The sequence below is a fragment of the Uloborus diversus genome, chromosome 6 (genome assembly GCF_026930045.1).
Source record: "Uloborus diversus isolate 005 chromosome 6, Udiv.v.3.1, whole genome shotgun sequence".
NCBI lineage: Eukaryota > Metazoa > Arthropoda > Arachnida > Araneae > Uloboridae > Uloborus > Uloborus diversus.
This window is the reverse complement of record NC_072736.1, coordinates 14,525,952-14,553,188: the sequence shown is the minus strand read 5'-3', so window position 1 is coordinate 14,553,188 and position 27,237 is coordinate 14,525,952. Positions and strand designations below refer to the sequence as shown.

The 27,237-nt window shown below is 36.0% G+C and overlaps 1 protein-coding gene across 1 annotated transcript in view; it reads left to right on the top strand.

Moving 5' to 3' along the window:
- Positions 1-27,237, top strand: part of LOC129225240 (protein amnionless-like) — a 66,404-nt gene that overhangs the window by 13,121 nt on the left and 26,046 nt on the right. Inside the window, exons 2-4 of the mRNA XM_054859815.1 lie at positions 3,128-3,297; positions 5,738-5,828; positions 14,642-14,868. Coding sequence (XP_054715790.1) covers positions 3,128-3,297; positions 5,738-5,828; positions 14,642-14,868 — 488 coding nt within the window. The remainder of the gene's footprint in view (positions 1-3,127; positions 3,298-5,737; positions 5,829-14,641; positions 14,869-27,237) is intronic.

Genomic DNA, 27,237 nt, shown 5'->3' with positions numbered 1-27,237 from the left:
CTTAAAAATATCGCAAAAAACAAAAAAAAAGTCAAAAATAAATAAAATAATTAAATAAATACTGAAAAATTAAAAATTGGAAAGTAGGGATGGGGAAAAATGTCTGTCTGTCTGCCCCCCTCCCCTAATAACTTTTGAATGAATCGTCTGATTCGAACAAACTTTTTTTTGTTCGAAAGATCTCGACAAGGACACCTCATTCCCATATTTCACTTTTTGATTTGAACTATTTTTTGTTCAATTTTGAACAGTTCAAAAAAACTTAACATTAGCGCCTACGGGGAAATTCAATGCAATTCCGAATTGTGAGGCGAATTTGCTTCAAACAAACTTTGTAGGAAAAAGCGTTTGATGAAAAACTTGTTATAAAATATCTTTTTGATTTGAACAATTTTCTGTTCAAATTTGAACAGTTCAAATCCCTTAACATTAGCGCCTACGGGGAAACTGAAAGTCAATGTAGATTCCGTACTTGAAGGCGGATTTACTTCAAACAAATTTTGTTGGAAATAATAGCTCTTGACCCCAAACTCCAGACTTCGACTCCGAGAATTTAGGGACACTTGACTCCGACTCCGACTCCTGTGTCCGACAATTAATCGGACTCCGACTCCCCGACTTCGACTCTGACTTCGTAGCCTTGGCAAAAATTTATACACGGAGGACAAATGACTGACTCCGATTCTTAGATACTCGACTCCGACTCCTTTATCTCAAAATGAGATTGACTCCGACTCCGACTCCGCAGCTATGGTTTTGACTGAGAAATAATTATTGTTGATCTGACTTGTTTTTATTTTTACGCTAAAGTTTTAATTTAGGTATTCAGTTTTCGGCGAATAAACTCGAAGTCATTTATAAACCTGGCAACGTGTCGTACCGCCTGGAGGAAGCAGACGGAGAAAGCCTTGGCCTGCACCAGGCTGTTGTGCTGATGAAGAAGAAGAAGAGGAATATTTTATTCCTAGAAATCAGCTTAAAGTATTTTAAAAATATGTTTGAAAAAATTCGCGATTTTAGCTATTTTTGAGTATATTGATCAGGTACTAGAAAGTAGCATGGGTATACGGGAAAGTAGGCTCGTCTAGTTCTAGACAGAACCTCTTGTTTCTTAAGGGAAGGCTCTTTTCGGAATTCGTACTTTTCAACGCCACGAAAACTGGACATTTGAGGCAGTGAGAAGCAAAGGGATGTTAGTGGCAAAATTAATCACTTGGAGATAACCAGTACACATGATAGGTGAACCTCTCCTCTGTCTTGGGGCAAGGTGGCACTAATAGCCCTGGTAGTTGCTGCTATACAGCATGATTTAGAAAAAAAAACATTCAATGAAAGACAACCTAGGCTGTTATCTTTAAACTCAAAACTTGAAAATGTCCACTTACATCCCTTTGCTTCTGACTGCCTCATTTGTGAAAAGGAATCTAGTTGAACCTATTCAAAAATAAATTGCAGTTATAAAAATTCTAACTCGACGAAATTAAGTGCAGTTATTTCTTCCCATTGCAAGGAGCTATCGAACTGCTCAGTTACAGTATCAAGAGACTGCAGTTCCGCCCATAGAGTAGAGAAATTACATAGAGAGGCCCCGCTATACTAAGAAATTGAAGCCAGAAGTTGCACCGCTGTATCCCAAGATCCTTAGCTTCTTGAGATACATCTTGATTCAAAACACTCCATTACTGAATCGCAATCGGTTGTTAATTTAAACTTAGTTATCGTTGCAAGTTTATGAAGCGCGTTTTTGAAATTGCATTAAAACATGAATTAAAATGATAACCAATCCGCAAGCTACTTTATACGGTCCTTTTGCGAGATTGGTAAAAACTGTTCTCGCGAAGCGATCATGTTATCATAACTCCGCTCATCATTGCACCGCTGTATCCCATAATTGCGGCTTCAATTTCATCTCCTTTTTACCATGGACGGGGCCTCTCTATGTATGTTTCTTTACTCTATGGTTCCGCCCTTGTTTTTGGCTCATCAGCTTGAAGTAGTCGTACCAGAGCAAAAGACGAAAAAACCTTCATAATAAAACTGAGTTCATAATAAAACTTTTCAAATTTACAGCTAAAAATATTTTAGCATGCCACTGGAGAGACGTCCGCAAACATGGTAGGGCTCCATTTTGAAAAATGAAGAAAAAAGCTAGGGTACAAACCTACAAATTACCTCCTAGACGGAGCAAGGCAAAAAGAATTGCAAGCAAATACTGATGAACAGCATTCAGGTGTGATAACAAATTTAAAATACACAATTGTAAAGACACACTCTGTTTCTTTATGATCTATCTTGCATTCAAGCACGTAGCACGAGTCGCATTGCATACTTCTAGATGCTGTAACGGAGCTGTTTCGTATTTAATTGTGATTCTGCGCAACATGCTGAATAAAGCAAATGCTGCATAACATCCTGGTGGGATAAAATTTTCTTGACTACCAGTGTTGGAATACACTCAACTTCTTTAAGATTTTTTTTTTTTCGTCTTAAATCTCGCAGCGCGTATGTGCCCGTTGCTGAATTCTGAAACTTAGCTAATCCGCATTCAATTCACGTGTTATTCTTCTGCCTTAACTCAATCTATGAAGCGATAATTTGTACTGTTTGACTATTGATTACATGGAAAGGCTAATGTCCGGTTTATAGGCGGAAATGGACGTATCTATTCGTTTATAGGGATGATGGTTTGTTTCAGATGTGCACTTTTGCATCTCTGTTATTTAGCCTTATTTTTGTAAAAATGAAAATTTGCTCACAGCAACATTTTTTAAATCTAAAGTATATTCGATCTATATTCTCACGGCAAAAACTAATTGATTTATTTATTTGCAACCAAGTTTTGAGCTTACCATTTTGCTTTTACATTCCTGAACGAAATGAAAATGTTTTATTTTCTTTTTGTTGTTTCCATGGAAACTATTTTTGTTTCCTCTTATTTTACTTTAGAGAATGCAATAAATGAATAAGGCACTACTGACATTATAAAACGCGTGCATCAAAATCCCATCGTTATTTTCCCTTCTCCCCTGCTAGATTTATTCAGATGGAATCGTCTTTACTTGGCAGATTGCCAAATTACATACAATCCATGGTCAAACAGTAACTTTTACTTCTTCCTCTGTTGTAGTTACGCTGTCGAGGGCACAAGACGTGAAAACTTGGCGCTTGACTACAAACTTCGACAACCCCCGGGTCTGGCAGGATGGAGTTCTACCCTGTGCGAACGACAAAGTGATTTTTCCCGCTTCACTCCCCATCACTGTTTACATGCCGGAAGTCTTCTCAGTACGAGAAATGGTAATGCACACTTTTTGCCTTATGATATATACTGTCTGACCATGGATTGTATGGAAAGGCAAACATCCGGTTTACATCCGGGCGGAAATGGATGCATCTATTACTTTTCATGGATGCCAGTTTTTACTTTGGTGTGTACTGTGTAAGCCTCTAAATTAAGCGGAGTATCATTCAAATGAGCGGAACACGCGCATCAAATTTTTACTCCCCCCCCCCCCTTCAGATAGGCTCGTCTTAACGTTTGCCGATTCCATACAATCCGGGGTCAAACAGTATTCTAGTCCGACCGCGAATGAAATTCGAAGTTAAATCCCGGTTATCACAAATTTGCCATTTCAACTGCGCTTGCGCGCGGACTTAGCTGATTTCAAAAATCTTACTAAAATGAATTACAAACGTTTTAAATTTGGCAATAAGCATGATATGGATACAGATAAAAATTAGAAATCGCAAAGTTTTCTCTGATTTAGTTTTTAGGCCTCGGTAAAGATTGAATTTTGCGTCTTAATTATTAATGGATTCGGTGTCTGATTTTTCTGCCCATTTTCAGACCAAATTTTTAACCTCAGAAGAGCGTACTAGAAATGCAGTATCACTTCTAATACAAAGCCTAACTCTCAACCTAAATAAAAATGTATTATTACTAAGTTGTTTACGCCTAACGTAAAATATCCGCAAAAGACGGATTTCTGTACTAATATTCCAATCATTTTTGAAGTACACAACGTGTTTTATATTTATGTTAAATAAACACTTCCAAACTAATAAATATTGAAGTGTCATTTTTCTCTTAAGATTATCAGTTATTCCTATCCGTATTTTCATATAATATATCATGAAATCGGTGTGAAAATATTCTAATCGCATTCATTAATTTGGTGGGACTCTCGCTCAGTCTAAATATAAACAAACAACACGAAAACTTAAAACAGAAAGCCCAAAAAAGCTAAGTCCGCGCGCAAGCGCAGTTTAGATGGCAAATTTGTGATAACCGGGATTTAACGTCTAGTGCGAATGAATGACCCTTGTCAATCATTTAAGAATACGAGTCCATTCCTTAAAATAGGTAGAGAAGGAAGAAAGGCCGCGTGCCATATGTTGGAGTTAGCAACATTTTGGTGATATGAAAAAAAAAGTACTCCTAGTATTTTTTGTTGTGTTTTTATTTAGACCTGAAAGGTTTTTCAGTTATAACTGCATTGAGTTGGCGAAAAGGGTAAAAATGACAAGCTTTGCATTCTTTATTGCAACCCTATGCTAATCTCACCGGTTTTCAATTCGCAACTCCAGCGCTCGAATACGCTACCTTGCGGTGATTTACAAAACTGCCGAAAAAACTAAAACATTGCACTCGACGTTAAATCCCGGTTATCACAAATTTGCCATTTCAACTGCGCTTGCGCTGACTTAGCTGATTTCAAAAATCTTGCTAAAAATAATTAAACATTTTAAATTTGTTAATAAATTTGAGATAGTAACAGAAAAAAATTAGAAATCACAAAGCTTTCTCTGATTTAGTTCTTAGGTCTCGGTAAAGATTGAGTTTTGAGTCTTCATTATTAATGGATTCGGAGTCTGATTTTTCTATCAAAGGCCCTTTTCAGGGTCAAATTTTCAACCTCAGAAGAGCGTACTAGAATTGCAGCATCACTTCTAATACAAAGCCGAACCATCAACCTAAATAAAAATGTATAATACTGCTGTTTAAGCCTAACGTAAAATTCTTAAAGATCATTTCACCTCAATTTAAAGCTCGAGAGTGATAAATACTTGGTACAGTTTATATATTTTTTCTTCTTTATCTTTCTTACTAATAATAAAGCTGAAAGTCTGTCTGGGGGATGTCTGGATCTCTGTGACGCGCATAGCGCCTAGACCGTTCGGCCGATTTTCATGAAATTTGGCACAAAGTTAGTTTGTAGCATGGGGGCGTGCACCTCGAAGCAATTTTTCGAAAATTCGATGTGGTTCTTTTTCTATTCCAATTTTAAGAACAAAACTATCATAAAATGGACGAGTAAATTACGAAATTATCATAACGTGGAACCGTAACATGGACACAAGCCAATTGGCGAGATACGAAATTATCATAACGTGGAACCGTAACATGGGTACAAGCCAATTGGCGAGAAAATTCACCATACATTATTTGTAAATATACAGGCGAACCAAAAGACCTTTTAATTTTTCTATTACGGGCAAAGCAGTGCGGGTACCACTAGTGATGCATGAGTTCGTTACAAAAGAAAGTTGGCTACTGAATGTGTTTAGTACTTGAGCCCATAACAGCCTCCTCAAAGCGCTTGTTGAAGAATAATTTGGTTCATTTGTAGATTAATAAATTCTAGGCTCGTCGTGTCAAATTTTCCCAAGGGGCGTAGAGGTTATAAACTCATTAATAATGTGACTGAAATATTTAAATACTTTTTAACTGTTGCAGGTGTTTCCACGCGATGGTCAATTTATCTTCCCAGAAAATGCGAGTATAGCTTTCACGGGTGGACGACAAGAAAATGCTTGTAAAGGCAAAGGTAAGTTGGGAAAAAAATAAATTGTACTAGACAACAAGATACTTTACTACACTTATGGCCACACAAAACGCAACACCATGAAGGAGTAGGCAGAATCAGGGCTGCCCACCCCCTTAAGAGCAAGGGCGCACCCCCTCCCTAAAAATCGCAAAGACCTACTAAAAGCAACAGCCTCTCTTCCCCCTCCCCCAAAAAAGGAAAAAACACCCATAAAAGCACCCCTAAAAATTTAAATGACGCAGTCTGCGCCATGACCCCCCCCCCTTCTAGGTGGGCGCCCTTGGGCAGAATGAAGCGAAATTTTGCACACGTGATGGTGACATTGATATTAGTAAGTGATTACAAAATGAAAGCAAAATGATCATTTATTGCTGAAAAAATCCCAAATGAATGGAGGTTTAAGTAAAGGAATCGCCTGGCATCCTGCACACAACAGTCAACTGGCCCCGCACGTCAGGCACATGTGTCGCTACCATCCTCATCCTGATGAGTAGAATCAACTAAAAGGACACTGCCACGCGCTCGCTCTGCACATAAGTAAACTAGTTGAATCAACTCGGTTCAGTTTTAACTGCGTTGTGGAGCAGTTGCTCGAAAAATAAACGAGTTGAATCAACTCGGTTCAGTTTTAACTGCGTTGTGGAGCAGTTGCTCGAAAAATAAACTAGTTGAATCAACTCGGTTCAGTTTTAACTGCGTTGTGGAGCAGTTGTTCGAAAAAATTCAGCTCATTCCAGTGATGTGGGACATAAAATCATTATTTTTTTTAAATGTGCCCTTTTTCTTTCAAAAATAAAAGTTGAGTCACCTGTCTTGTGTGGACACAACAAATAACACTAGTCAACTAGCTGACAGGCAACTTTTTAAAACTAAAAGTGGATTCAGGTTACCACATCTTGTGTAGGAGGCCTTACTTTTAATTGACTAGATATGGATACATTAGCTTGAAAGGATCTTAAATATCTTAATTCGTTTCTAAAATAAACCCAGATGATCGGGAAAAAAAACCCACAAGGAATGAGTACGAACAAATAAAAACGGGATCTGATTTTTCAAAAAACAGCTAAGTCAGGTTTATAGGAAAGAAGTCCTTCGAAAATTCAAATGCCAAGAAAATTCACTATTGGCGACAAAAAACATTAACGTAACAAAGCACACAGCAGATAAAAATTTATATTCCAGTCAATGAGTGCTCAAAACAGGGGTGTAGCGTGCAAGGCATATGCGATAATTTTTGACTTCAGAATATTGTTAGGGGTAGTTAGTAAGTAAACATACTAAAAATCCCCGCCCCTAGGGGGTGAGCTAAAGGTGAGAGGGAGAGAAAAAGAAAATGTTAGGTTTTTCGAGAAAACGTCGGAAACGGTGGGCAAAATGCGTTAAAAATTAAAATTCAAACAAAATAAAATTTCTATGAAACTGTGTCTACACATATTTGTCAAATTTCCACTACTTTTTCGGGTATATGTTAGCAAAAACCGATGATTTTCGGAAAAATTCTCTCTTTTTGTCAAACAATTGCTTTGAGTGTCTACCAGGATCAGTATTCATGAAAATTGTCAAAGATAATGTTGTAGAGCTTTAAATTTCCTTCAATTTGATATGCTATTTTGTTATATTTTATTCAACCAATCAAAAGTTACAGGATTTCAAACACGCACTTTCATGGCAAAAACAGGAACACTTGCCATTCACAAATTTCAAACCGACTCGAAAGGGTCGCACACTTTCTTTTTCCTCAATGAATTCAACAGTCCTGATTGACAATAAAGAAGTATTTGTGGATTCCTCCAACACAAATGATGTTTAAGGAGGGGCGGGGGTCATGAAATTGTGACTTTGCGACAGGGGGGAAGGAAAAGTAAGAAGTGTGACATCAAGCATTTTTTAATACGAAAATGTTTATAAAAATTAGTTTATGAAAAGTACCTTGTGACAAATGGGGAGGGGTCAAAAATGTTGAAAAAAAGTGTAATATCATTTATGGACAGCTTCTTAGCAAGAAATCAGACGGAGATTTGCCGAACTACGTATATGCAGTATGAATTAGCTCCATACTCATGGCAATGTTTAACGAAAGTGAACTGAGGAAGTGCAAAAAGCCAGCATTTCCTCGGTAAGAAATTTGTTAGAAGTAATTAATAAGTAAACAAACTAAAAGCCCCGACCCTAGGGGGGAGGGGAGTTAAAGGTGGGGAGGAGGAGTCTAATTTTGTGGTTTTCGATTATATCTCGGAAACAACAGGAAAAATGTGTTCCGAATAAAAGTGAAAGTTAGCTAAATTTATTGTGAAATTGTTTTATACAGATATGTCACATTTCCAGTGTTTTTTTAGATAAGCGTTCTTGAAATCCAATACTTTTCAAAAAAAAAAAAATCGCGTTCTTATTGTCTCAGAGTGTCTGTGCCAAGCAGGCGCTCAAGGGATCTTGTGCAGCAACCATGTGATAAGGACCCTGACTGTTTTCTTTATTTTAAAAATCCCCCGGCTGAACACTTGAACTGCAAATTCAAAGCTGATATCAAAGAAGCCTCCGCGACACCCAGCTGACAAGCAATCAAAAACTATGAAGTTCTAGCATGGTCTCAATTTCGTTACTTTTATTGAAATGAATATGTGACGCTATAGCATGATAATGAAAATTTTAATAATAGAGGGGTAATGTAAATGTAGCTGCCCGGCAGCACCTTTTTGTAATTTTAGTTCTCATTACATTATTACTAATCATATTTTGAAAGTGTTTATATGGAATATGGACTGACAGTAATTAGAAAATGAAAATATCATCTTTAAGGTGACAACTTGGTTCTATTCTGAGGCGGAAGGGTCATGTCACCAGCAGTGGAAAAGTTGTTCTTAGAAATTTTTAAAACCGTTTACCCGCCAATGTTCCAAAAATGGAACATCATATTTAAGTGAAAATTTTCCCAAGAAATAACGTTAAAATAAACAAGTTTTTTTTAACACAGTTTAGTCTTATTTCAAAGTATTTTTTGATTTCCTGCTTGATTGTTTATATGTTTTCAATTATTTATTGCGATTTTTCAAAGATGAGTGTTTTTTTAGCTTTTTGCAACTTTTTCTTATAAAATTTACCAAAAATTGGTTTTTTCAGAAAATGTGATGATATTCATTATAGTTGTGAAAAATACTTCAATATATGATTTTAAAATGCTTGTAGAAATGTACAATGATATTTCCGAAAGGTGTACCCCTTCAAAATAGCATGTTCCAATTTTGGAACATTGGCGCTTTTAGGGAGTCAAATTTCCAAGAAGTAAATCGTTCGACTTACAAGGGGAAATTTCATTTTTCATAATATATGTTTCTTTTTTTTTCTCATTTTGAATGTACTCTGATGTAGATGCTGGCAAAACCAAGTAAGTTTATATTTTGAAAGGATATGACGTTTCGTTAGCAAAGAAAATAATAAGTCTTCTGTTTGACGGACTATATGGCTCCGAATCCACACCTGCTCGGACATTTGCATTGTCACGTAATAATAAAAAATAATATTAGTGAGAGTTTTATTCTTCATATTTTAAATGCAGTTCAATAATTCGCTAGCTTTGTTTTCGGGCGAAAGGAAATTCTGTTTGACGTATACCAACTGTTCATAAATGTTAAAAAATGTCTACAAGATTTCTTACTGTAGAACAAGCTGTGGCTTATTTAGAGACATTGTCAGATTCGGATTTGTCAGATGTAGATATATGCCAATTACCCCCTGATGAACTAGGCAATATCACTGAGGAAGAATAGATGTTGACAGAGATGAAATCCTACAATTTTTTGGTTTGTTGCTATTGAGTGGGTACCATTCTGTTCCTTCTGAAGATATGTATTGGAGCAGTGCAGAAGATACATCTGTGCCAATTGTACTAACAGTTATGCCTCAAAATCGTTTTCGAAAAATAAAAAACAACTTTCATTTGATGGACAACCATGAATTAAAACAAAATGACAAACTAAGAAAAGTTTTCCTTATTTACGAAGAATTGTGTAAAAACCCTCAACAATTTGGTGTATTTCATGAAAAATTAAGCATAGATGAATCTATGGTTCCCTACTACGGTCGGCATTCATGTAAAATGTTTATTAGATGAAAACACATAAGATTCGGCTTCAAAATTTGGATGCTGTGCTCTTCAAGTGGATACCCATATTCCATGGAGATTTATTCAGGCAAAAAAGAAGGATCCCCTGATGTGCAATTAGGATCCAGAGTTGTAAATGATCTATTATCAGTTTTGACTGACACGTCTAAGCATGAAGTATACTTTGATAACTTTTTTACATCATATGACTTAATTTCTCAGCTATCAAAAAAAAAAGTGTACGAGCAACAGGAACAATTCGTGAAAACCGAACTGGCCATTGTCCACGGAAATCCAAAAAAGCCCTTTCTAAAGAAGATCGCGGAAATTTTGACTATCGATCCGATGGATCAGTGTACATGTGCAGCTGGAAAGATAATGCAGTGGTTACAGTAGCATCTAATTGTTATACACATGAGTCACTTGCATCTGTAAAATGTTACTCAAATGCGCAGAAATGCAAGATAGATGTGCCACAACCTCATCTTATCAAGAGATACAATGAAGAAATGGGGGGTGTGGACGTCTTGGATAAACTTTTAGGGAGCTACAGACCTCATTTGAGGAGTAAAAAATGGTGGTGGAATCTTTTTAGTAATGCGCTGAATATTTCAGTTGTAGCTAGTTGGTTACTTCATTGTGATTTACACGAAGTCAAGATGAAGCATTTAGAGTTCCGAAGAGAAATAACAACTCACCTCCTAAGAAGAAAAGTACGAGTGGAAAGTCCTCCAGGGCCTCGTTGTCATTTACATAAACGGTCCAGAGTGTCTGACGGACATTATATTGTATCTGCATCCCAAGGACGTTGCGCGGTGTGCAAAAAAATACGACTAAGAAATGTTTCCATTGCGACAAACGACTTCACCAGCAACGCTTCCTTTCATATGATGGGCAATATTTCTGTATTGGATTTTCTGAATTCTGATATGTACACAAATGCAATTTCAAATCTTATTTTTTTCCACAATAAAGTATGCTAAGATAAAAACCGCATTCAAAACCTCTTAGTTTAAAAAAATTCTCTGAAAAAAAAAAAACTTCATGCAAAACGCCAATGTTCCAAAAATGGAACACACTGAAAATCATAGTAAAAATTTTTTTTCTGGAAATTTTATTTTATTTCTGTATTTACTAGACATAAATAGACATAATTTCAAAAAATTACTCAAATTTGATCATCCGTCAATAGTTCGGCGGTTAAACGGTTTTAATGTATTGATGTCTTCATCGTCCCCTTCGTCTTGGATAAATATTTTGATTCCGTTGTTGCAACTGCCCTTGTAATGCAAGCTTGCAGCAGAGTAGTTTAACTATGATTTCTACAAGTGACCGGAAGGTCACTTGTAGAAAAGCAATCGGTCAAAATCATCTTAAAGATTCCGTCAGGAGCAACATCCGATTCCGAGAGTTTCGGCACGAGTTGGTCATTCCTCCTTTCCCAAACCCCCAATCCGGTACTTCACAATTCAGTTCCTAGCTACAGGTGTACCTGGTGGTACGGCAGAGTTAGAGATCAGTCTTGATGTTGGTAGCTACTTTGATAAATGATCTGTAATAGAGACGTACCGAGTAGCACTTTGGCCGAGTAGCCGAGTACCGAGTACTCGGCCTTTCACTCCTCGGCCGAGTACCGAGTTACCGAGTACTCGGCCTTTCACTACTCTGCAGAGTTACCAAGTACCAATTACGTTTTAAGAAGAACAACCGACATACATGCGATGAATTTTGAACTTATTGGAATAGTAGTATAGACCTCCTTGGTACATATAATAGTTTTTAAAACTAAATTCCTGCTGAAATTTAATTACGCATTACATAAAGAATTTTGTTTGTGTCAAAAATTTTACAAAAAAATATTTTTAAAATTAAAAATAAATAAATAAAAGGTATGATTAATCAAGTTGGAATTAAAACAAATTACAGTAAAATCCCTCTAATGCGGACACTAACAGGACGATTTTTTTTGTCCACAATAGAGAGGGGTCCGCAGGACAGGGGTTTAATAATGTTATTTGCATTGGAACTGGGGAATTAAAAATTGTCTGCATAAGAGGGGTGTCCGTTAGGAGGGGTTTCACTGTATACCAATCAGTTATAATACTATTCCGCCAAACATAAATAATTTTTAAAAGCAGATAAAACAAATGTGCAGGAACACTGCAGACACGTGTTTCACCGCCCCCCCCCCCCCCCGTTACAAGGAACTTCTTTTTGAGTGCATAACATATGTGAGCTAAAGAATGTAAAATTCGACAAAAAAATCCGACTTTTGTCGGATGCCTTTAAATCCATGAGCTCCCATTTTGTGCATTGAAAAAGGAATTCCTTGTAACGCCAAAACACGTGTCTGCAGAGTTCCTGCACTGTGCTTTTAAGGTTGTTTTATTTTTTAAGCAAAGGTATTTTTATATTTTTTATAACTAGTTTTTGTTTGTAGCAAAAATCCATTTTTAATATAAAAATTCCATATTTTTCTATACTTACCTTTTTTGCATAATTTTTAATAAATAAGTTTTATTTACTTTGGGGACAATAAAATAAAGATTTATTCCATTGAAGCATTACAAACTTTATTATTCTCAAAATTTAAATTTGACTTATAAATTTTAATTGTAAATGATTGCAGAATATAATGCTTGCTCTCTTTTTTATAAATTTTAGTATCTGTCTTGTACAATATTCAATTTTTTGCAACTACTCGGTATTGGCCGAGTATCTGATCAGAATTTGGCCGAGTACCGAGTAGTTACCGAGTACTCGGTAAGTCTCTAATCTGTAACGGAATTCATTGAGGGATTTTTCTGTGGCTTGAGCACCATGCCATGAGAGATATATATGACCCCAGCAGCCTCTATGGATTCAGGGGAAGAAGAATTGTTGATGTATACCTTAGGTACATGTTGCATGATTTTAGATTTCTGGTACATTTTGACAGCAGAATGTGGTGATCAGTTGGGGATTTGGCTATCAAGAGAACAACCAGGAGGACTTTCTCTCAAATGATAGCTACCGAAGAATTTTGCCATCTTATACTAGCCGTTTTCGCAATATCAACGTCAACATCACTTAAAGCTAGGAGCGTATTTGTCTCGTTTTTCAACAGCTTCATCATTAGCAGATTTAACAGCTGACTGTTATTAGGGAAGTTGGACAGAAACCTTCTTGTTTGACCGTCGTTTCAATTGTCTAACTGACATTGAAGTTCATATGGTTTATACAGTCGTCTCTTTTTTGCCTAACAGTTTTGTAGACTAGGTATCCTCAGTAACAACGAATTCAAATTGAATTAAATCAATGTCGTTATCAATTTCCTTAAACAATATGTATAGTGCTGACTTTCTGCACGTCATCAGTCCACCAATTCATACTGCATACACATAATTTTGCAAATCTTTGACCGATTCTTTAGTAAAGGGCTGTCCATATAAATAATGTCACACTTTTTTTTAAACATTTTTAAGCCACTCAGCCCCCCTCCCCTTTGTCACAAAGTTCGTTTTACAAGCTATTTTTCATAAACATACTCGACATCAAGCATTTTTTAATACGAAAATCATATTCGTATTAACACTTCTCATTCACACTTCTTACTCTTTCCTACCCCCTTGTCCCAAAGTCACAATTTAACGCCCCCCCCCCCCTTAAACATCATTTGTGTTGTAGTAAAATCCACAAATACTTCTTTATTGTTCATAAGGATTGTCGAATTCATTGAAGGAAGAGGAAGTGCGCGATCCTTTAGAGTCTGCTTGAAATTTGTGAATGGCAAGTGTTCCAATTTTTGCCATGAAAGTGCCTGTTTGAAATTCTGTAACTTTTGATTGGTTGAATAAAATATAACAAAATAGTATATAAAATTGAAGGGAATTGAAAACTCTACAACATTGACAATTTTCATGAATACTGATCCTGTGAGGCACTGGGAGCAAATGTTTGACAAAAAGAGAGAAGTTTTCCGAAAATCATCGATTTTTCATAACATATACCCCGAGAACTATTTGAAGTTTGACAAATATATATCTGTAGAAACAGTTTCGTAAGAAGTTTATTCAGCTTGCATTTTTATTTTAAACGCATTTTTTCAACCGTTTCCGACATTTTCTCGAAAAACCCAACATTTTCTTCCCCTCTCCCTCCAACCTTTAGCTCACCCCTAGGAGCGGGGACTTTTAGTGTGTTTACTTACTAACTACTCCTAACAATATTCTGAAGTCAAAAATTATCGCCAAAAAGTTATTCCATGCACGCTACAATGTGCTCATTGACTGGACTATTATGTTAGGGAAAAATGCGTGTGTGGAGGTAGGGGAGAGGGAGGGAGGTGCTCTTGAAATATGCTATTTTGACAATCCACTAATAATGGTTTTCCTCCTGGAATATCCATCATAAACTTAATATGGACAGTACAGGACAAACGTGCCCATAACTACTTATAACCTAATACCCTATTTTTACATTGTTTTTGTAAATAATCAAAAAGCGGAAGTAATTGTTAGGCGTTATGACAGAGAAAGTAACTTAAGGAAAAAGGGTACAGGAAATAGGGAATAGGGCAAGACAAAAATCGCGTTATACAAGCACTATACAAGCACATGTTTCAAATATGATAAATAAATACAAACAATCGATAATAATTAACAAGTATTGAACAAATACGCATAAATATCTCATACTTTTCAGCCACACTTTAATACTTCATTCTACATCATAGATATCTTCTTTCGACGACCTGTTGATTTCTGGTACGATCCGTCTGGCTGGAACATTACATCAGACAGTGCATTTCCACGGGTACCCTCAAGAAGAAATGGCGCAGTCCCTCACGCTTTCCAGGTTCCATGTCGAATGGATAAAGTGCATTTTCCATCCAAGATGTCCTTCCAAGTGCACCACGACTATCCTTCAACAACTGTAGCTGGCTTGCAAATCAATGATATCGTAAGTGGAAAATTACAGTCGACTCCCGCTACAACGCGATCCGACTTGCGCGAAATGGCTATAACGCGAGTTTTTCAGGAGCAAGGAATTTTAGAGGTAAAGCCAATTTATCGCTCTCAACACGAAAATATTTGGAAAGGAGTCGTGATGCTAAGTTTCGGCTTTGTTATTGACTACTAAACATTAATTCGTGAATGTACTTCATCCTTTGAACGTAATTGTACTTCATCCAATGAATGTTCATCCTTTCAGAATCACAACTACGCAAGTTCCCACACACCGCACTTCTAAACATAGCATTGTTAACGTGTATGTTTGTGTGTGTGTGTGTGTGTGTGTGTGTGTGTGTGTATCACCACTCCTCATTTTTATCTTTACTAATAATAAAGCTGAAAGTCTCTCTGTCTGGATGTCTGTAGGATGTCTGGATCTCTGTGACGCGCATAGCGCCAAGACCGTTCGGCCGATTTTCATGAAATTTGGCATTTATTATAGTTACTGGGTTATTCTGTAGCATGGGGGTGTGCACCTCGAAGCAATTTTTCGAAAATTCGATGTGGTTCTTATTCTATTTCAATTTTAAGAACATTTTCCGGAGCAAAATTATCATAAGATTCATGAGTAAATTACGAAATTATAATGACGTGGAATGGGAGAGCAAATGAACACAGCCAATTGGCAAGAAATTCGTCATCCATTATTTGTAAATATACAGGTGAACCGAATGACCTTTTAACTTTCAACTGCGGGCAAAGCCGTGCGGGTACCACTAGTTCAAAATAAGAAATGTGATGAAATATCACCTAGGCACGGTTTTTCACCTAAAGTTTGAAGACGGAAGCAAAAAGCGAAAGTTTGCAATAATTTAAGAAAAGATAAAGATTCCTGATACGCTTGAACAACTAGAAAGTGGGTCGAAGGTAGCACGGCAATTAGGTATGGGTGAATCTTTCATACGTTTAATTAAAAGTCAAGAGAAGGCAATCCGTATAAGTCCAGGGGGTCCCAGAGGGGTATTACCATAGATGTAAATGTATATATCTCTCTCCCATTGATCATTGATTTTGTGCATCGTAACAGTATTTTATGTTCAACTAGCCGCCTGCGGCGACCAGCTGGTTCGCTTTCTTACGCAATTCGCCTTTTCTATGCAAGCAGCCACCTACGGCGGCTGTTTGACTAACTTGTAATTTACCTTTTCACTTCAAGTTTGCCGCCTTCGGCGGCTGTTTAAATAAATTTGGCAGCAGTATTACTCAATCCATCTCTGCCTTTTTTTGTGCCATTCACATTTTTACGCCAAGATTGCCGCTTTCGGCGGCTATCTACCTTTACGGTCTATCTCTAAAATTTCTTATCCATCTCTATTTATTTTAACCTCCCCGGCCATTTCCTAATAAAAACAAAAAGATCACTCAAAAAACCGCCTTTTTTATTTCGGTAGAGCAAAAATAAAGGTTATCTCCAAAATTCCCCGTAGCGTGCAAGTAGCGTTTGACAAAGAAAAAAAAATCTCGCTGTTTTTATTGAATTTAATGTGCACAACTATGAAATGTAACGTAATATAGATACAGCAAAACGTCCAGCTTGGGGGGGGGGGGGGGAAATGGAAAAAGAAATAAATGCAATCTCCAAATAAAACAAAAAGGAAAGAAAAAAATCAAGCGCTGCCGGAAAAACACATGGTCAACACGTCATAAAATGTAGAAGTAAGCTATATAGTAAAAAAAAAAGATTAACATTGTTTGCAATTAAGATTCCATCGTAAATATTGAATCGAAATCCAAGTAGTGACGTCAGAGGCATAAAAGATTGAAGAACGCTTTTTTCGACCGATGCGTGGAAAGACATAATGTGTTCAGCATTAAAAAAATTGTAAAAAAAAACTATTGCGTATTTTTAAGAACTTTTTTCTTTTAAAGAGGGCGAAATGTTTTTACTATTACCAACTTAAATTTCAGAAATAAGGCTTTGATACTTCTCGCAGGATGATATTAGAAAAAAATAAAAACCAGGAAAAAATGCAAATTAAAGGTTTTTTCAAAAATTCATTAAAAATACAAAAATTGCTCTATCTTCAAATTTTTTTCGTTCATCATATTTAAAATTAAATTTCCTACACTATAGTACGAAACATGTTTGTGTGGTGCGATTGGTTCGGGGTCTGTAAGGTAATAAGTACTAAAAAGTGCAAAAAAACACATAAAATATTAAATAACTTTTTTCTAATTAAAATATCAAAAATCGAAGCCCGAGGTGCACATCTTCGGCAAAAACTGCACCTGTATACCAAATTTCATCTTTCTAGTCCTTACCGTTTTCCCGGGAAGCGCGCCACACACACACACACAAACATCTTATTTTATTATATGTATAGACTAGCCGCCTTCGGCGACCAGCTGGTCCGCCTTTTTACGCCAGGGTTGCCGCCTTCGGCGGCTGCATAGATAATTTAGCGACGGTATTAATAAATGTTTTTCTCTATATATCAATATTATCATATGCTTTTTTACGCCAGTGTTGCCGCCTTCGGCGGCTGCTTAAATAAGTTTCGTGGCGGTATCAATCGGTCTATATCTATATCATTATTAATTTAAATAAAATATTTTCTAGACCTAACTCCAGTTCCGTCGTTTGGAATATTTTTAAAGGAGGGGCAGGGGAGACACAAACTGCTTGCACTTCATGCAAATTTTGTCGAAAAATAACAAAAAACACTTCCACTTTTACTTGAAAGCATTGTTTTTTCAAAGTCATGGTGTGTGTGGGGGGGGGGGGCATTGACACCCCGTTGAAGTTCCTTAAATAACGGGCATGTCTCTTTCTTACTCTCCATCTACTATATCGACCTCTGCATTTGTCTATCTATCTATCTATCTATCTATCTATACGATCTATGCGTATCTACCCCTGACAGTAATTAACAATGTTTTCAAATCGCAGCGGCGCCCCCCCCCCCAATCCCCGTTGTTGTTCTTTAAATAACGGGGTCTGTCTATCTCTCACTGTACATCGACCTGTAGATTTATCTTTCTCTAGATCCATGGAAATTTACTTCTGATAGTAATTAACCATCTTTTTTTCAAAGAAAAAAAGTATTAATTCGAGAACAAAATTAAAAAAAAAAATTTTTTTTTTGTACACTCAATGTATATCTATCTACCTATTCGATCCATCTCTAAATTTTCTCATCTATCTCTATTTATTTTGATATAACCTCCAATCTTATTCCCTAACAAAAAGAAAATCATGCAAAAAAAGCGCGCTTACTTATTTATTAAAATGCACAAAAAATTGATGTCTTTGTGGTACCCGGAGTTTGCCTAAGTATAAAAATCATTGTTTTTATTTAAATTCAAAAAAAAAAAAAAAGAAAAAAAATAACTTTTATTCACATTATAGAACAAAGTAATGTACCAAACCGCTAAAAGAAAAAGAGCTGAATTATATTACACAACAATGCATCAACTGAAACCAAATAAAAATAATTAATGAAACAAAAAATGCATTCAGTTTTTAATATTAATAATCAAAGATATTTATGATCAAAATCTTAGCTTTAGCAATGACGAAGTCACAGCATGGCCAACTTCAGAACATCGCTAATAAAAAAACACAAGACCTTAAAAGCACAGCTTGACATAATGCAAAGAAAATTCGTTCCTCCAATTACAATTTAGCGATTAAGATTCGATGCCTCACATCGAATCGAAATCCAAGTAGTGACGTCAGAGGCATAAAAGATTGAAGAACGCTTTTTTTCGACCGATGCGTGAAGAGACATAAAGTGTTCAGCATTAAAAAAATTGTTAAAAAAAAAACTATTGCGTATTTTTAAGAACTTTTTTCTTTTGAAGAGGGCGAAATATTTTTACTATTACCAACTTAAATTTTAGAAATGGGGCTTTGATACTTCTCGCAGGATGATATTAGAAAAAAGTAAAACCCGGGAAAAAATGCAAATTAAAGGTTTTTTCAAAAATTCGTAAAAAAATACGAAGATTGCTCTGTCTTCAAATTTTTTTCATTCATCATAGTTAAAATTAAATTTCCTACACTATAGTGCAAAAAATATTTGTGTGGTGCGATTGGTTCGTGGACTGTGAGGTAAAAAGTACTAAAAAGTGCAAAAAAACACATAAAACATTAAATAACTTTTTTTCTAATTAAAATATCAAAAATCGAAGCCCGAGGTGCACAACTTCAGCAAAAACTACACCTGTATACTAAATTTCATCTTTCTAGGCCTTACCGTTTTCCCGGGATGCGCGCCACACACACACACACACACACACACACACACATACACACACACACACACACAAACATCTTATTTTATTATATGTATAGATAATGCAACTTTTTTAAAAAAATACGGTAAAAATTCAGCTCTTCATGTTAGAAACTGTAATATATAGTTAAAAAATGGCCAAAAACAGTTTAAAAGGTGTTTAAGTGTATAAAACGATTGGGTATGTTAATGAAAAAATCATATACACAACACTTTTCTACAACGCGAAATTTCGACTTACGCGAGGAGTCTTGGAACGGAATCCCTCGCGTAAGTCGGGATCCGACTGCACGAACTGGTTGTTTTCGTTGCAGGGATACAGTCCTAGTAGAGAAACAACTTTTACGGAGATCATTTATTTCATTGATAACTGCATGCAAGGTCAAAGAGAGAAGAGCAAAAAATAGTGGTTGGCGACAAAATCTATTCTCTAGACAATAACAACTTGAGACGGTTCTAGAGCCACATTAGCTGGAGATACGTTGCATTAGTTAAAGTTTTTTCCGGCTGCATGGCTCCTAGGCGTAAATGTGAAATACAAAAGTTCTATTAGATCAGATGAGAGTAAGAACTGAGTAGCTTACGTTTGGCTGTGACGATTTTTAAGCATAAAATGTTATAAAGGGAAAGCAAAACTAGTCAAATTATACTTAGACTAGCAGTACCCGCACAGCGATGCTCGTGCTAAAAATTTAATGGAAGTCCGTTGAATTAAAAAAACTGACGCCCCCCTTCCCTTCTAATGTGAAATGATCGTTTCTTTGTATGAAATGCGTACACACCTTTTTTTTTTAAACTATTTAAGTTTCTTTGGAATTTAAAACTTTTCTTCAAATTATTAAATTAGATTTATAGTTGCTTTAAAACTCTATTTAGCGAGTGAAGCGGTTTTTACTGCAATTTAAAATATTTCGCCAAATAAACAAAAAAAGACATCAAATAATATCGTTCAAATGTAAAAATAATTCCGCAGCTCTATTGTTTATCGCCAAACATGCCCAGCAACCACGCTATCATAATTTATCCGTCTATATATATATATAAAAAAAAATCCCATGGAACATTCAAAAATCATCGGAAAAAAATAAAGATAATTAATTTGAATTCTGAAATTTTGAATTCAAATTATGCTTTTCGCAATCACGAGTTGCGACAGGACCCTACTCATTGGGGGCTATTGTTTCTAGAAACAGCTCCTGTCCCCCCAAGTCTACCCCTCCTCCTGGGTGGTTACAGATGTATAGTTGTGTGTGTGCAGGTATGTGTAGGCGTGCGTGCATGTGTAGTCTTGTATGTGTGCATAAGCCTGTGTGTATGAGTGTAGACGTGTGTGTGTGTGTAAAGGCTTGTGTGTATGAGCGTGTGTGTGTGTGTGTGTGTGCAGGACATGGACGCCCCTGACCTGGAGAAACGGATTCTAGGGGGCAGTGCTCGGAGCCGCACCTGCACGGGCCGGTGGTGCTGGTGTCCCTGGTCTATGCTGAAAAAGGAACCACAACATCAAGGACGGTCAAATGAAAGCAATAAGCAATCGTGATTGCTCAAAAAAAAAAAAAAAAAAAAAAACATCATCCCGTGGAACATTCAAAAATCGTCGTCGGAAAAAAAGAAGAAAATGTCGTCCATTTCACTCGGATAAAAACAAATCAAAAGCTTCTTTTCTTTCAAAACAAATCGCCAAAACAATGAATTACATTAACGGTTGCCTTGGAACTATAATATAATCCTAGACTGAACTGCTCAGCGCCTAACGTGCCTTAAGAGCTACGTTGCCCGATTTCGCTCGGTCTACCTTGAGAACAAAAATTGTGTCAAGTGAGATATATTCAACAATTAATTAAAAGAATGACTTACTAACTTAAAGAATAACTTAAATAAAAGAAAAAACACCATGCAAAATTACCCTTCCAAACAATGACGACAGATATTAAAATATTTTTAAGAAATTAAAATGCGAAAGATTTAAAAGCGTAACCATGGAAACATGAAATAAGTTTAAGAGTTGAAAATGAGAAAGATGGAAATAACAAAGACTAATATAATAAGAATAGACTGAGCTATGGCAACCCTTTTGCTGCTCATAAACCAAACCATGTGACTGGTGGATATCCTAGCAACAGCGGGCGTTGATTGTAGCAGACGATCAACGTCCGCGAGAAATAAAATAAATGGAATTGATGGAACACGGAAGAATGATCTTTTATGGAGTCCGATTTGTAAATTTGTTATTCTAAGTGGTAAATATTTTTTTAATATAGAGAATTTTTCGTTTAGATCGTATTGTGCATTTTCTTTAGTCAATTTCAATACCTCTATTAGCAATTAAAGATGCAAGCGCCAAAAAAGAATCGGCAAACGGTAAGATTTTTACCTAAAATTTCAGTTTAAGATACCGATTAGTACATTTTTGCGTTAACGCAAAACGTTTACGCCATTACGTTCACGCCAACGCTGACGTAGCAGTTCCAAATGAAATAAAAGTTACTGAAAACTGTAATCAAAAACTAATGCCAAAATAATGCATAACTAAAAGAAAAACAGTTCAATCTCTGCAGCTGGAAAAAAAAAATTATAATGAAAATACTGTAAGCAAGAACTTGGGTTATTGAGAATGGCAACGATGGAGATTGGAATTACGATTTTTGTGAGACGTTGGATGTTTTTCGGAATTATCGAGTTTGAGAAAGAGATTTACGTTTGATGATTAAGTGATGTAACGTTTTTGATGTTTACTTTGTTATTGAATAAAAGCTCTTAAGTTTTACACTTCAGAAGTGGGATAATAAAATTTTTTTTGAAGCAATGTCCTATTTATCAAGAGTCAGGAAGAGAGATTTGCAATATATTGCCACTGAGTTAGGAGAAGATGATGTTAAAAACCTAACAGTTATACGTTTGATCAAAGTTATCTTAAGTAATGACAATTATGAAGAAGAAATAGTTAAGGGCATCATTTCGAGCTTAGATGTCGAACGACTCAGTGAAGAAGAACGTGAAAAGCGCCAACATGAAAATGAACAGCGCCAACAAGAAATTGAAAGGGAAAAGCGCCAACATGAAAATGAACTGCGCCAACAAGAAATTGAACGGGAAAAGCGCCAACATGAAAATGAACAGCGCCAACAAGAAATTGAAAGGGAAAAGCGCCAACATGAAAATGAACTGCGCCAACAAGAAATTGAAAGCGAAAAGCGCCAACATGAAAATGAACTGCGCCAACAAGAAATTGAAAGGGAAAAGCGACAACAGGAAATCGAACGGGAAAAGCGCCAACAGGAAATTGAAAAGTTGCAACGCCAACAGGAATTTGAAAGGGAACAGCTCCAGTACCAAAAGGAAATTGAGCGAGAAAAGCGCCAACATGAAATTGAGCGCGAAAAGCGCCAACACGAACTTCAGTTAAAGAAATTAGAGTCAGAAGCAAAGACTATTACCAGCAGCGCAGTGTCAGAATTACCAAAGGTGGATTGGCAAGCTCAGTTAAGAAAATTCGATTCAATTAACGACGACATAGGGTTGTATCTTGTCCATTTCGAAAGAGTGATGACGCGAGTTAAAATGGAATCGACATTGTGGATGGCGTGTCTTACTGGAGTATTGCCAAGTGATATTGTTGAATTAATTCTGAAAGAACCAGAAAAAAATGCCGAAGATTATGCTTACGTGAAAGATTTGCTTTTAAAGCGATATAAATTAAGTCCCGAAAAGTTCAGACAACTATTTTACTCACATAAGATTAAGGATGGAAAGAGCTGGCATGAATATTATTATGAGTTAGAAACATATTTTACCGGATGGACTACAGGACTAAAAATTGAAAGTGTGGACGACTTAAAAGGACTGATAATCTCTGATCGTATCAAAGAGGTGGCTCTTTCTGCAGTAAGAGATTACTATTTGAGCACATGGTCATCATTAAATACACCAATTGAATTGACTAATAAGATAGATGAATACATAGAACTGGACAATTCTTTTAAGGGTAAACTTCAAGTGAATGACCGTCCAGAGTTTATTTTGAGAAAGAATCATACTTCAAACGAAAGTTGGAATAAAGACATTTCGCGTGTTAGAGCTACAGAATCCATAGTATGTTATAACTGCAATGAAAAGGGACATTTTTCTCGTGACTGTCTAAAATTGAGACGACCCAAGTTGTGTACCAGGTGTAGAATGGAAGGTCATGGAACAAAGGATTGTCCACAGAAACCCTCTATTTCTCCTCTAGTGAACATTTCTCATTCGAATCCTTCGGACAGAAACGTAAGTACTAAGACTATCGTTATTAACGGCATCACTACGGAGGCAATCATGGATACCGCAGCAGACATATCAATGATTAAAGAAACATTTGTAACTAAAATAAATGCGATCATCTTAAGTAAAATTTCAACCAACATACGGGGTATCGGTGGAGTTACGGAGTCTTTTAAAATAGTCACAGCACAAGTAACAGTGGACAATGTACATTTGACAGATGTCAAGCTTTATGTGGTGTCTGATGGCACTTTTGAGGGACCTAATATTCTCATTGGAAATGACATTATAGATTTTCCCGATTTAGTCATGGTTTTGACAAACGTCATTGCGAAGCTTATAAGTATTCAGTTGGCGATGTGGTTGTGATAAAACGAGCGCCAGAATGTACTGGAAGTAGCACTAAAACTCAAGTCAAGTACCGAGGTCCTTTTGCAATAATTAAAGTCCTACCATCAGATGTGTATCAAGTTGCGGACTTCCGAACACAAGGGCAAGGGCGCAAAAGGCGGCCACATACGACTACTGCACACGCTTCACAAATCAAACTATTTCACATTGTGAACGAAGAAGATAGCACACTAGACAATGTGACGTGCAGCTATTCAGATGATGAATTACAAGCTAGCGAACCGTTACCGTCGAGCGAACTCATCTCCCCGTTTCCCGAGACTGATGAGACTACACAGCATATGAACGACGAAGTATATACATTCCGTAAGCAAAGAGCCAAGAAGTTGCCTATTCACTTGCAAGACTATATACTCTAGGTCGTGGACGACTAGATTGTAGGATGGCCGATTGTAAGCAAGAACTTGGGTTATTGAGAATGGCAACGATGGAGATTGGAATTACGATTTTTGTGAGACGTTGGATGTTTTTCGGAATTATCGAGTTTGAGAAAGAGATTTACGTTTGATGATTAAGTGATGTAACGTTTTTGATGTTTACTTTGTTATTGAATAAAAGCTCTTAAGTTTTACAATACATTACGTCTTAAAATACATGTCGAGTGCCAAACTATAGATAATGTTGCCATCTAGCAACCATACCGCCAAAGTTTTTGCCAAGCCTTCCACCAGTCACATGATGTATCCATGAACCAATTTTTTCATCAGCAAGTCCGGGAAAGCTCGGTCTACTCTTATTATTAGTCTATATGAAATAATCAATGGATTCAAAAAGCGTAACCATGGAAACACGAAAATAAAATGGTTGAAAACCTGAATCAAAATGACGTGTTTCGAAATTGATTTAAAAACGCTTGTAACTTTTTTTCCTTTGAAGATAGAAGCTAATTTTTTCGACCAAAGGTCGAGAGAGATCTGGAGTAAAAAATCTCGCCTTTTTCAATGGAGTCAAAAAGAAAACTGTGGGACAATTCATTCACTTTTTTTTGATAGATTTAATGAAGAAAGTAGTGCCTAAATTTCAGCTAAACCTAAAAAAGTTCGAGCTGAAAATGCAAATTACTCCCGTCGTAATGAAGTTAGAGCATCGAAACAAACTCCTTAGAATGCGGAAAATTGTACCCTTTTCAACGATATATAATATTAATATGTGCAAGTCATTTTTCATCCCTTTAATAGCCAATAATAGGCAATTTACGTGAAATTTGGGCCTAAATTTGAATAAAAAAAGAACTATTTAACGGATTTTTTCGAATTATAGCCTATGTTACTCAGCAAGAAAGCACCTTTCCTATAGTGAAAGAATTTTTCAAATAGGTGCAGTGGTTGCGGAGATTACCTCGAACATATAAACACACAAAAATCCGCCCTCTCTCTTTATAATATTAGTAAAGATAATAAAATGGGGTTGTTTCCTTCAGTCAAAAGTAGTACTTTTAGTCATTGAAATGAATAGAATGAGCAAAAAAAAAAAAAAAAAACGTGGACTCAGAAAATACTTTCATTTTCCCAACGGTTTTTTTTTTTAATTAACTTTTTAAAATGTCCGATTTTTCAAACAAGGCGGGGTCTTGATGACGTCACAAATGATGTTCTTTGCCGCACCTTTCTACCGCGTTTCCACGTTATGATAATCAAGAAGCGAATTAACATTGCGCTCTACGCTTGCTATAAACCATGTCGTTGCCAATACACGTGAGTAAAGATGCGAGATAAATATTTTTTCCTGTGAATGGCAACACTGAATGGTATTTCATCATTTGTGACGTCATCGGTAGAAGCGTAAACAATGAAAGCGCACCGATTCAAGTTATTTTTTAAAAATATTAAACTTAGTCAAATTTTTTAAAAAAATGTCAGCTCCTCTGTTTTTAAGCATGCTATTTCAGAAAAAAATACTTTTGAAATTTTGGAAACGACCCCATTCTCGTTCTAAACACTAAATTCCTAACTCCAGCGTTCGAATACGCTACTTGCGGTGATTTATAAAATTAAAGAAAAAGGTAAAACATTGCGTTCCACGTGTGTCTGTTGGTAAACATAGGCAGTTTGTTACGAGTGTTAATTAACGCATTCGATGTGTCTTAGATTGCTGTCGGCAACAGAAATTGTTTCGTCCCGTAATTGTATTCTCGGGTTTCTCAAAGTAATGTTAGTTTTCATTATTTCCCTCTAAAAAGTGAGTTGATTGTCGTAAAAGACGAAAGCGTAAACACAAGAAAACTCTGGATTAACAAACTTCGCCTTTGCATGAAATTATGTTTGTCTGTCCGAAGCTTTTTTTTTTTTGTGAAAAAGATAACGTTATACCAGGTAATTTTTTTTTATTGTTTTATGTGAATGGGGTCGTTTCCAAAAAATTTTTAAGTATTTTTTTCTGAAAGAGCATGTTTAAAAACATAGGATCTGACCATTTTTGGATAAATTTGTTTGCGTTTAATATTTAAAAAAAATTACTTTAATCGGAGCGCTTTCATTGCTTACGGCTTCTGCTGATGACATCACAAATGATGAAACGCCATTCAGTGTTGCCATTCACAGTGCAAAATATTTAATTCGCATCTTAAATCACGTATATTGGCAACGATAGGGTTGATAGCAAGCGTAGAGCGCAATTTTAATTCGCTGCTTGATTATCATAACGTTGAAACGTAAGAAGGACGCAGCAAAGTGCATCATTTGTGACGTCATCAAGACCACGCCTTGTTTTAAAAATCGGACATTTAAAAAAATTAATTAAAAAATAACTGTTGGGGAAATGAAAATATTTTCTGGGTCCATGTTTTTTTTTTTTTTTTTTTTTTTTTTTGCTCATTCTATCCATTTCAATGACTAAACGTAGTACTTTTGACTGAAGGAAACCACTCCATTGTAAAATAAATTTGATTTATACCTTTGAAGGAAATCGTATATAAGAATGACCAATTATTTTTTACTTTTCAGTCCCTCTTTGTTTTTGAAGTCGGTTCTTTTTTTTTTATTTAAAAATAATTTATTTTCAAAAATGAATGCATAATAAGGTTCGAAGAAAGGAAAAGGAAAAAATTTTACTCACACTCTTTCAGAATGCAAACAACAGTTAACAAAAATAGTAGCATTGAAAACGATCTTTTTGCAAAAGTCCCAATCGCTAAGCAAACCCTTCATAAAAACGCTACCATAATAAAAATCGCAATCGTAAAAAACGAAACTTTTCGTACAAAAATAGCAATATCATACATTTCTGATCATAAACATGTTTTATGACATTCCATTTTCCTATTTTTTATCACATTAAAAACTAGTATGTTGTGGCCATCACGAAACTTTCTTCTATATTTTTCTTTTTTTTTTTTTCTGATCCCTCCCCATGCTTGACGAGGAAGCAATATTCCCAACAAAAACAAAATTACACATGCAAAAACTTGACGA